The sequence below is a fragment of the Mastigoproctus giganteus genome, chromosome 4 (assembly GCF_048544385.1).
Source record: "Mastigoproctus giganteus isolate SK-2022 chromosome 4, ASM4854438v1, whole genome shotgun sequence".
Lineage (NCBI taxonomy): Eukaryota > Metazoa > Arthropoda > Arachnida > Uropygi > Thelyphonidae > Mastigoproctus > Mastigoproctus giganteus.
This window is the reverse complement of record NC_143578.1, coordinates 187,224,837-187,237,727: the sequence shown is the minus strand read 5'-3', so window position 1 is coordinate 187,237,727 and position 12,891 is coordinate 187,224,837. Positions and strand designations below refer to the sequence as shown.

The 12,891-nt window shown below is 38.6% G+C and overlaps 1 protein-coding gene across 1 annotated transcript in view; it reads right to left on the bottom strand.

Annotated features, from left to right (window-relative positions):
* Positions 1-12,891, bottom strand: part of LOC150087261 (very long chain fatty acid elongase 1-like) — a 279,861-nt gene that overhangs the window by 26,339 nt on the left and 240,631 nt on the right. The window contains exon 6 of the mRNA XM_090372425.1: positions 10,574-10,679. Coding sequence (XP_090228551.1) covers positions 10,574-10,679 — 106 coding nt within the window. The remainder of the gene's footprint in view (positions 1-10,573; positions 10,680-12,891) is intronic.

Genomic DNA, 12,891 nt, shown 5'->3' with positions numbered 1-12,891 from the left:
GGAACAAACCTCCTTCATATGTATTTCCTGAAAATTAGTCTACAGAAGTAGTCAGCACATGTTCGGACTGCTTTGAAAGAGAGAGCAGGAATTATAGAAGCCAATATAGAAGAACAGTGCCCACTGGCACATCAGCTTCTATGGCCATAATGCACCTCCCAAAGTTTTTTTTTGCATTTTACTGTGATCCAAGGCGGGAATCGAACCCGCGACCTTTGGGTTGCCAGGCAGGCACTTTACCTACCTGGCTAGCCCGGTCGACATAGGTTCTAATACCTCTCGTGTTTGAGGTTTTCATAAAAAAAAAAATAAGAGAAATTACATCAATATGATATGTAGAACATTTCTATATAATACTCTGCAGAAATTAAAACAAATATAACATTGATGCAAAATGATTACGGTAAAAATAAATTGAAAACAATTTTTTAAAAAATCAGTTGAACACAATTAAAAATTAGTTTAAAAAGTAACTAATTTTGAAAAAAATGAGTTTTCTTCCTGAAGCTGACAATGCTTTTCAATGTATGTCGCAATCACAGGAATGAAATTTATGGAGTATGTGTGAGTATGAATCTTAAATAGAGGCCAACAAACACCAGTATTCTTCTGCATTGTAACAGCTATCACCCATTCACCTACAAAAGGTCTATCTTTAATCAATTTCTCATTGCCTATAAATATTAGACTACGGAATCAAGGAGGTAAACGGGGTTTACCCCCGTGCTACAATAAACCGAATTGGGGTACAAGCTAAACAATTCAAAAAACAACACCAATGAACAATAGTAACATCAAAATATAACTATTTCTGTCCCATACGTTGAACAGTGGCATAAACAGCTTAACATATTCTCAAAAAAGGTACTGAATTTAAAATTGTGGACCAATACAGAAATTACATGCTATACTGAATGATCGTTTAGTCCTTTCCTCTTTTGCAACACAAATGACCTGGTATGCAACATTTCTTGTGGTCATTGCAACTCCTCTTATCAAGGATTAATGAAGTTTTTGCTGTTATGTTTGTTTGTTATTTGGTGTTTAGTAGCATTAGCAACTAGCATTAGCAGAGGCATATGATGCAAGAAAGCAAGCTTATTCAGCATCAGCCAAAAAAAAAAGAAAAAAAAAAAAAAACAACCACTACTCCCATTTCACCCCTCAATTCGTTCGAAATACCTGTCCAGCTGAGCCTTAAATTTGTTTAGGCTATCAACTTCAACAACAAGCGATGGAAGTCTATTCCACAAACCAACTGCCCGCTGGCTAAAGGCGAATTTCTGCACATCTATCCGACATCCGTCCTTCCTCAATTTGAATTTATGCCCTCTCAGGTGATTATTCTGAGCAAGAGGAAGAATTCCATCGGCATTGATCATGCTCAAGCCATTCAAAGCCTTGTACACCTCTATCAGATCACCTCGGCGATGCCTAGTCTCCAGGCTCTGTAATTTGCAAAACTTAAGCCTTTCTTCGTAAGAGCAACCCTTTGTTCCATTCACTAATCTTGTTGCCCTTCTCTGTACTCGTTCCAGCAGCTCTACATCCTTCTTGAAATGAGGCCTCCAGACCTGTATACAGTACTCAAGGTGTGGCCTGACCAATGCCTTATACAAGGGAATAATCACATCCCTGTCCCTGCTAGAAAAATTCCTGTATATCATTGACAAGACACCATGAGCTACTCTTGCAGCTCGTCTGCACTGCTCAGAGAACTTCATATCTGCCTGCACAATTACCCCCAGGTCCTTTTCATTCTCTACCACTGTCAGCGTAGTACCACAGAGTTGATACGTTGATCTGGGGTTACTGTTTCCCATATGTAGTACTTTACATTTGTCAATGTTAAACTTCATTTGCCACCTCTCAGCCCATCTGCTCAACCTTTCCAGATCCTGTTGCAGCAGCATAGTATCAGTAGTGTCCTTAACAACCCTGCCAACCTTTGTATCGTCTGCAAACTTGGACATTAAGCCTGATACACCATCATCAATATCATTTATAAATACAGAAAACAACAATGGACCCAACACTGAACCCTGAGGAACTCCACTAATAACATTAGTCCACGTTGAGCAGTGTCCATTGATTACCACTCTCTGTCTTCTGCCACTCAACCATCCCTTTATCCATAGCAGCAATTTGCCTCCAATGCCACACTTCTCCAATTTGTGCAGCAGTCTTCCATGCGCAACAGTATCAAAAGCCTTTCTAAGATCCAAATATATAATATCAAAGTTATTCCCTGCATCCAGTTCTTTTGTGACTACATCATAGTATCCAATCAAATTGGTCAGACAAGACCTGCCCTTAACAAACCCATGCTGTGTCTGAGCTATAACTGAATTCTTGTCCAGATGATCCTGCAGTGCTTCTTTAACCAGTGCCTCCATTAATTTTCCTGGAACCGAAGTTAAACTAACAGGTCTATAATTACTTGTGTCAGCCTTTGATCCTCCTTTGTGAATTGGGGTTACATTTGCACATCTCCAGTCCATGGGTACCTCCCCTGAGTCCAAAGAAGCTCTCATAATTATGGCTAGGGGTTTGCTTACTTCCTTTGCTGCCTCCTTTAATATAACTGGATAGATCCCATCCACCCCGGGTGCCTTTTTTATGTTTATCCTCAACAATTTCTCCTCCACTTTCCTCTCAGTTATTAGAAAATCATCTAGCTCACTGCCAATGTTTACTTCACCTACGACATTCCCCTTCCTGAATAACTCCTCATGTGTGAATGTAGATGCAAAATACTCGTTTAGATTGTTAGCCACCTGAGCTGGATCCTCAACTGTTGAACCATCAACATCCAGTGGACCAATCTGATTCATCCTTTTCCTTCTTGAGTTTAAATAGGTAAAGAACTCTTTTCTGTTTTTCTTTGCATCCTTTGCCAAGGATTTCTCATAATCTGCCTTTTCCTGCCTAATCTCCTTTGTGACTTGGTTACAGACCAAGTTATATCTATCATAGGCTTCCACGTCACCCATTAATTTGTATGTATCCCATGCATTTTTCTTCTCTGCCATATGTCTCATTAGTTCATCTGACAACCATTTAGGCCTGAACCTTGAACAATATTTCTTGGTTGGTATGTAAAGCCTGGTAGCTTCCAAGATTAGTTCCTTGAATGCTTCCCATTTTGAATTTGCTGTTGGTAACATCATCAGTTGGTCCCACTGTATAGAATTTAAATACTGTCTCAGACCAGCATAGTCTCCTTTACGAAAGCAAAAACCCTTCCCTTTACCTCTGATGGTAGTTACCTCCTTGAGTAAATCCCACTTCAGCACACTGTGATTGCTGCCACACAGTGGTTCATTTATCTGCAGATTCCTAATGCATGAAGAATCACTACTGATAATCAGATCAAGAGTATTACTCCCTCTAGTTGCCTCCCGAACATGCTGGTGTAGAAAACAATCATCCGATAAATCCACAAAAGCCTTGCTAGTGTGTGAGTGACCAACCCACAAATTCCAGTCAATATCTGGGAAATTAAAATCCCCCATTATAAGACTCTCTGATTTACTGGCCCACTCTATTTCCCTGTACAGTATCTTATTATACTCATCAGTCATTAGGCCTATAGCACACTCCTACTCTCAATTTTGATTTACCTATGCTTATGTCACACCAAACTGACTCAACACTGCACTGTCCAGCGATGTCAACTGGCTTCACTTCCTTGGATTTTATGTGTTTTTTAACTAATAGCATAACCCCTCCTCCCTTCCTATCCAGTCTATCCTTTCTGTAGACGTTGTACTCCCCAAATTCCAGTTCTGCATTCCTTATATCTGTGTGACACCACGTCTCTGATATCCCAACAATATCTGCCTTTGATGTTTTGAGTAATACCTCAAATTCGTCAAATTTATTTACTAAACTCCTAGCATTAGTGTACACGCAAGTATACATGCACCTGTTTCTATTCTTAGCTACCCTAACACAACCCATGTGTTTACTTGTACCGTAATGACTCCCAGCAGTCTCTGAAATATCCTGCATCTTGTTTTTCAGGCTTCTGCTCATTCCAATAGAAGCAGTGCAAGAATCTCTTTCACCTCTGCCAGTGGCTACTGTTAATCTATTCGTCTGTCTCCCCCCAAGCTAGCAGTTTTCCGACCCACCTAACACTGCCTCGATAGCATCAGCAAATATTCTTGCACCCTTTCTATTTAAGTGTATCCCATCCCTGTAGAAGCAATCTCTCCTGTTAACAAGTACAGTCCAGGCTGAAAAAAATTCTACCCCTTCAGCCTTGCACAATCTTTCCAGGGCCGAATTGATCGACAAGGCTCTCATCATATACTCCCTCCTATCGTGTCTGGGCAGAATTGCAGACACTTTCAAATTCAACCCTACATCACGGCTTTTTTTCAACAGTGACCTGTACTTGTTAAGTAATTCCGCTGGTCTCCTACTCTTAATATCATTAGTGCCAACGTGTACAACTATATCACCTTTTGTGCCCTTAAAAGATGATATCTGCTCTACAACGTCATCAACCTTTGCCCCTGGCAGACATACCCTGGTCCTGTTCCAGTATTCTTCTGCATTGTAACAGCTATCACCCATTCACCTACAAAAGGTCTATCTTTAATCAATTTCTCATTGCCTATAAAGGCCATATTGCTCCGGGGATATGCGATGGTTATTCCCTGACCTTTCTGTATCCTCCGTATTTGGTGGTCACGGGCTCAAACCCCGGTCTAATCAAGAAGAGTGTGCTACGCACTGCTGCTCCTGCCCACCTGGCTATGGAAGCACCTGGTTTCACTGAATTTTAGGGTGAAATAGCATGCGTCCTCAGTTCATGCTTCTCATTCAGCAGCGAAAGAATTAACCTTTCGTGCTGTTAACAAAAAAAATCACTTTTATTCAATGAGGTCAAAATACTTAGTATCCAACGTAATTATACAAGACTTAATTTCAGAAACCATCAAAATTAAATTACATGAGAATTCTATTAACATTCACTCTCCATATTTAATCTCCAATTCGTGCATGTGCTTTTACACACATGCATGAAGGCAAATCTCTATTTAAGATTCATGCTCACACATACTCCGTAATAATTTTCATTTCTGTGATCACAACATGTGTCAAAAAAAAAAGTCAGCTTCGGGAAGGAAAAGTGTTTCAAATTTTACGTTAAACTTTGTGTTCAATTGATTAATTGTTTTCAATTTTTTACTGTAATCATTTTGCATTAATGTTATATTCGTTTTAATTTCTGAAGAGTATCAGAAATTAATACGGAAGTGTTCTATGTATCATATTGAGGTTAATTTCTCTTATTCTTCTACAAATTATTGAACATTAATTCTGTATGGTACTGTAAATTCGTGGGGGTTGTAAAAGGTTATTTGCAACCACGTAGTATAAAAAATAAATTAAAAAAAAAAATCTTATCCCATATACAAATTACAATACAAGAGCTGAGAAATCTAAGTAGAATGCACAAGGAGTTCTCCATTAGACTCAAGGAATGCACAAGAGATCACACACAAATATAGCCACATTGAAATCAATCTTTCTTTCTCTACAGTATGGGCTGGATTGCACCTCTAACATCCACAATTTCTTCATCTGATAAATCATACAAGAATACAAGAAAACATTCAAAGAATCTTAAGATTCTTTGAATGTTAAAATTCTTTGAACGAAAAGCAATTATTATTAGAAGTAGTAATGGCAAATTACACAAGAAAGCAAGATTATCCAGAATTGGGTGGGGGGGATTCCATTTCACCTATTCATCCCAACAGTTTATATAGTTCTTCCTCAAATTTATTCAGACTTCCCACCTCCACAACACCAAATGGGAGTTTAATGCATCTATCAACCACCCTCTGGCTGAAAACAAATTCCAACACATCCAACTATCATGCCTCCATTTGAAATTACCCCCCCCTCATGTGTAGCCTGAGCAAGAGGGATTCCATCTGCATGGAGATTACTCAATCCATTCAAGGCTTTAAACAATTCAATCAGACTTCTTCACATGTGCTTAAGTCTTCAGGCACTTCAGTTTTGCAAATTGAAGCCTTTCTTGGTAAGAGCAAAACCTTTTGCTCCTCTCAGTCTTGTTGCTCTTCTCTGCACCCAATTCCAAAAGGCCCACTTCCTAAAATAAGCTACTAGACCCGTTTGCAGTACTCAAGGTGTAGTCTAACCGTTGCCTTGTACAATGGAATAATTACCTCCTTATCCCGGCTATGAAAATTTCCAGTACATATGACAAACCTCATGAGCTGTCCTAACATCCTATTTGCGCTGCTCAGAGACAGTCATTTCTGACTGCATAATTCCCACCAATCCTTTTTCATTCTCCAAGTGTGGTACCACAAATTCGGTATGTTAATCTGGGATTACAGTACCGCATATGCAGTACCTTACACTTGCCAATATTAAACTTCAATTGCCACTTTCAGCCATTTTTCTACCTAATTTGTCTATATCTTGTTGCAGTAGCATGCCCTCATTATATACCCTGATTCACTCCCTGCCCTGATGGCAGAGTAGAGAATCATGATTCACTGTCCTGCCAACTTTCAATGCCATCTACAAACTTCGACATTAAGCTTGATATGCTTTCATCAATATCACTAATAAGCTTATATTGTACACAATATAAGCTTTTGTGCCTTTAAAAGATAGTAGCTGCTCTATAACTTAATTTTTCCCCAGACAGACATACTCCAGTCCTATCCCACCTAACCTTTTTACTGAATATATATTTCTACATAGAATATATTTCCTGACAATAGGTCACCAGTAACAGTTAACTCCTATAACCAGTGCACTCTGTCATTGAGGACATTGTCATTCCCTATGTTACAGGAGCATAGACTCATGCAACAGAAGAGCAGAGTAGTTGTAGAGCAGCTATCATCTTAGGGGTGGTTGAGGGGGAGAAGACAGAGAGTGGTAATCAATGGACACTGCTCATCGTGGACTGATGTTATTAGTGGAGTCCCTCAGGGCTCAGTGTTGGGTCCATTATTGTTTTCTGTATTTATAAATGATATTGATGATGGTATATCGGGATTAATGTCCAAGTTTGCAGACGATACAAAGGTTGGCAGGGTTGTCAAGGACACTACTGACACTATGCTGCTGCAACAGGATCTGCAAAGGTTGAGCAGATGGGCTGAGAGGTGGCAAATGAAGTTTAACATTGACAAATGTAAAGTACTACACATGGGAAACAGCAACCCCAGAGCAACGTATCAACTCTGTGGTACAACACTGACAGTGGTAGAGAATGAAAGGGACTTGGGTGTGGTTGTGCAGGGAGATATGAAGTTCTCTGAGCAGTGCAGACGGGCTGCAAGAGTAGCTCATGGAGTATTGTCAATGATATACAGGAATTTTTCCAGCAGGGATAAGGAGGTGATTATTCCATTGTATAAGGCGATGGTCAGGCCACACCTAGAATACTGTATACAGGTCTGGAGGCCTCATTTCAAGAAGGATGTAGAGCTGCTGGAACGAGTACAGAGAAGGGCAACAAGATTAGTGAATGGAACAAAGGGGTGCTCTTACGAAGAAAGGCTTAAGTTTTGCAAATTACAGTGTCTGGAGACTAGGCACCAGCGAGGTGATCTGATAGAGGTGTATAAAGCCTTGAATGGTTTAAGCATGCTCAATGCTGATGGGATTCTTCCTCTAGCTCAGAAAAATCACCTGAGAGGGCATAAATTCAAATTGAGGAGAGACAGATGTAGGATAGACGTGCGGAAATTTGCCTTTAGCCAGCGGGTGGTTGGTTGGTGGAACAGACTTCCATCCCTTGTGGTGGAGGTTGATAGCCTAAATAAGTTTAAGGCTCAGCTGGACAGGTATTTTGAACAACAGAGGGGTGAAGTGGAAGTGGGTTTTTTTTTTTTTTGGCTGATGCTGCATAAGCTTGCTTTCTTGCATCAAATGCCTCTACTAATGCTAATGCTAATCTTAAAAGATGATAGCTACTCTAGAATGTCATGTACTTTAGCCCCTGGAGGATATCTTGCTGCTATTCAACATCTTTTGGCACAATATATTTGCCATTTTCTGAGAGTCAAGTCTCCAAACATGTGATACCAAGAATCTCTGCTGCAGAGCATATCATTGTGTTGTCTGATTCTGAAAATGGGCTCAAGCATTGCGCTGGGCAGCTGAGTGCTTGATGCTCCTTTAATCCTTCTTTAATTAATCAATTTAATCCTCCTTTAATCCTTAAAAAAACAACCCTATTCTTCAAACCCCCATGTAATCACATTAGAATGCTAAGTTTACACTTAAGCATACTCAATGCTGATGGGATACACATTGAGCATACTCAATGCTGATGGGATTCTTCCTCTTGCTCAGAATAATCACCTGAGAGGGCATAAAATTCAAATTGAGGAAAGACATATGCAGGATAGATGTGCAGAAGTTTGCCTTTAGCCAGCAGGTAGCTGATTGGTGGAACAGACTTCCATCTTTTGTTGTGGAAGTTGATAGCCTAAATAAATTTAAGGCTGAGCTGGACAGGTATTTGGAATGAACAGAGGGGTGAAATCGGAGCAGGTTTTTTTTTTTGGCCGATGCTGCATAAGCTTGCTTTCTTGCATCGTATGCCTTGACTAATGCTGGCTACTTTCAGCCTTTGTTTTGTTGCTAGTCTGAGGCATTAATTTAGAAACAATACACTAAACTAGCAGACTGAAAAAATTATGCTACACTATCACACTTATTTAAGGGTGGTACAGACTCTGCTCTTAAATTACATTATGTACAACATGATAAAGTTGCATAATTAAGACTTTTGTTTTGCTATAAATTTGTAGTTTATAGGCCTCTTCTTATACTAAGCACACTGCTACAAAACCACATAGTGTCACCTATAATAATACTATAACAAGGGTGGCAGAATTTGTAAGTTATTAACAATAGGGCATAATATTAGGCTGCAAAATTCAAATGTTCTTACTGATACAACACAGTGGCAGCAGAAGTCAACTGTGGTTTCTTAAGCAATTTCAAAGGCCAAGTAAGGAACATATTCACCAACTTAATAAAAAAAAATAAAGTTACACTTAGCAGCTCCTAAGATAGCCTTGTCAGCAGTTGAAACAGGAAAGGAAGGACCCACCACTTCGGAGTCAGTACCTACATCTATAATATCCCTTCTCTAACTAAATTTAATTGGTTGTTACATTTCCACAATTAATTTATCCTTATTCTGCCACATACACTTATCAGACTTTCTACCTTATTTGTTAACCTGTTACCTTACTTAACCCACCCATCTCTTCAATTCATGATAACCTGGAATCAGTCAATCTTCCCAGTCTTCAGTTGTTAAGGTCAGTTTCATTAAAAATTTCTTATACCGGTTTACACATTAAATCTTTAGGTATCTAAAACACTAATTTCAGATTTCTCCCCCCCACCCCCATTTAGTTGTTTGTTATTTGGTTTTTAGGAGCATTGGCAACTAAGGCCATATTGCTCCGGGAATATGCGGTGGTCATTCCCTTGACCTTTCCACATCTTCCGCATTTGGTGGTGACAGGCTCAAACCCCCAGTCTAATCAAGAAGCGTATGCTACACACTGCTGCTCCTTCCCACCTGGCTATGGAGGCCCACCATTTAGTTAAGTTTTAAACTAAGTCAGAGAGGTTCCCAAAACATTGAATATTGTGCTTGTATTAACTTTAATAAATTCATCTTTAAGTAATCTTTTCCATTAAAATAAGCTTTTCCATTAAGCATAACTGAAGTGAGTACATGTCCATTCTCACATTAAGAACTTAATTTGATTTTAATGTCTTTCACATATTATAAATGTCAGTGATTTTAGGTAAAATAATGAGTAACGAATTATGGAAATCATTAAAAATAATTGTGGCAACAGTGATTAGAGTTTTCTCAGAAAAAAATGGGAGATTCTAATCTTGTATTTTAAACTTAATGAAAGTTTTTTAAAAGATCCAAATTATTTATGTTATACTCAATTCCACTGACTTTCCTATTTTCTCTCAAGCCTTTTCTTATTTTGTTATTGCCTTACTTGTATTCAGAAGATGGATTTTGCAAGCTGTCTCAGTACTCCTGCACTTCAACACTGATGCAACCAACTGGAACTTACCCAATGAAGAATTCGAATTGCAGATACATTTCAGCATGTGCTTTTGAATAGATTTTTCTATTGTATGTTAGCTGATAAAAGAAAAGTTGTTTGTGTTCATTTTTATCAGTTATTTTGAAGTAGACTTAAATTATATTATACAGACACTACCGAAAAAAACCTCTGTGCCTTAAGTTTCTTGGTAATGAATATTTATGAGTAAATGGCCTTGGTGTTAAGTAAATTTAACAATGTAGACATTACTGTTCATAACCAATACTGCTCAGATTTACTGTTGTCATAGTTGCTAATTTGAGTACTCAAGGGGATTTAGATGTGATGAGTATTTTTTTTCACCACCTTTATGAAGTTCACAATATAAACTAAACTTCATTCTTAAATAGGTAAAAACTAAATTAGATTAACTTATTAAGCAGAATATGAAATATGGGAGAGTTACTCACCAGGTGCAAACTTAACTCCATACCAAATAGTTAATGGGACCATTCCATGATGAATGATGTGCAGTTTTGACACATGGTCAAATTTCTTTCTGAGGACAAAGAATACCTACCAAACAAATTTGTTAAAAAGTTAAATAATTTATAGATACTAATACAGTGCTTAATAAGTCTGATTTATGGTCTAATAGCTTTAGTTTCACTGGCAAGTCAACATAATTTTAAAGGGTCAAAACTTATTTATCGATGAAGCTTGCCTTTCAATCCAGATGGTTTAAAGTCAGGAATAAGAAAATATAACTGTAACATGATTAAAAACTTAAAATCTTGGTTAAAAAGATGAATCATCCACAGTCCTCATTCAACTACAAAACAAACTAGATTTGAGATAGTAATAATATTTGCCATATAGTGCAAGGAAGTCATAGGCTTTTGCTACACTGGCAAAAAAAAAAAAAAAAAAATTATGTGCTTCCCTCCCCACATTGGTAACTATTCAGTTCATCTCTGAATTCATTCAAACTGTCAAGTCTCAACTACCTGCAAAGGAAATTTGTTCCAACAATCAGTGACTTGTAACCTAAAAGAAAACTTCCTACAATTTAGTCTAAACCTCTTCCCTATAATTGAATTTATGGTCCCTAGTTCTGAAATTGTTTATAACAATGAAACTATCTTCATCCACTTTACTAATCCCTCTCAGAGATTTATAAACTTCAATGTGGTCACCCCTGAGGTGCCTAGTTATGTGAGAAAGCAAGAAAGAAAGACTGCAAGAAAGCAAGCTTATGCAGCATCAGCCAAAAATAAAATAAATAAATAAATAAATAAATAAAAAATAACCACTTCCACTTCACCCCTCTGTTCATTTGAAATACCTGTCCAGTTGAGCCTTAAATTTCTTTAGGCTATCAACTTCCACGACAAGGGATGGAAATCTATTCCACCAACCAACCACCTGCTGGCTAAAGGCAAATTTCCTCACGTCTATCCTACATCTGTCTTTCCTCAATTTCAATTTATGCTCTCTCAGGTGATTATTCTGAGCAAGAGGAAGAATCCCATCAGCATTGAGCATGCTTAAACCACTCAAGGCTTTATACACCTCTATCAGATCACCTCGACGGTGCCTAGTCTCCAGACACTGTAATTTGCAAAACTTAAGCCTTTCTTCACAAGAGCACCCCTTTGTTCCATTCACTAATCTTGTTGCCCTTCTCTGTACTCGTTCCAGCATCTCTACATCCTTCTTGAAATTGTTTTCAAGAAGGAGGTAGACCTGTATACAGTACTCTAGGTGCAGTCTGACCATTGCCTTATACAAGGGAATAATCACCTCCTTATCCCTGCTAGAAAAATTCCTATATATCATTGACAATACACCATGAGCTACTCTTGCAGCCCATCTGCACTGCTCAGAAAACTTCATATCTGCCTGCACAACCACCCCCAGGTCCCTTTCATTCTCTACCACTTTCAGTGTAGTACCACAGAGTTGATACATTGCTCTGGGGTTGCTGTTTCCCATATATAGTACTTTACATTTGTCAATGTTAAACTTCATTTGCCACCTCGAAGCCCATCTGCTCAACCTTTCCAGATTCTGTTGCAGTGGCATAGTGTCAGTAGTGTCCTTGACAACCCTGCCAACCTTCGTATCGTCTGCAAACTTAGACATTAAGCTTGATATACCATCATCAATATCATTTATAAATACAGAAAACAATAATGGACCCAATACTGAACCCTTAGGGACTCCACTAATAACATTAGTCCACGATGAGCAGTGTCCATTGATTACCACTCTGTCTTCTCCCCCTCAACCACCCCTTTATCCATAGCAGCAGTTTGCCTCCAATGCCACACTGCTCCAATTTGTGCAGCAGTCTTCCATGTGCAACAGTATCAAAAGCCTTTCTAAGATCCAAGTATATAATATCAAAGTTATTCCCTGCATCCAGTTCTTTTGTGACTGCATCATAGTATCCAATCAAATTGGTCAGGCAAGACTTCCCCTTAACAAAACCATGCTGTGTCTGAGCTATAACTGAAGTCTTGTCTAGATGATCCTGCAGTGCTTCTTTAACCAGTGCCTCCATTAATTTTCCAGGAACAGAAGTTAAACTAATAGGCATCTTCTAATAACATCTTCACATTTGCACATCTCCAGTCCATGGGTACTTCCCCTGAGTCCAAGGAAGCTCTCATAATTATGGCTAAGGGTTTGCTTACTTCTTTTGCTGGCTCCTTTAATATAACTGGATAGATCCCATCCATTTGGAGAGGGCGCTGAATCTCTTTAAAAGTTACAGCTGTCAGTT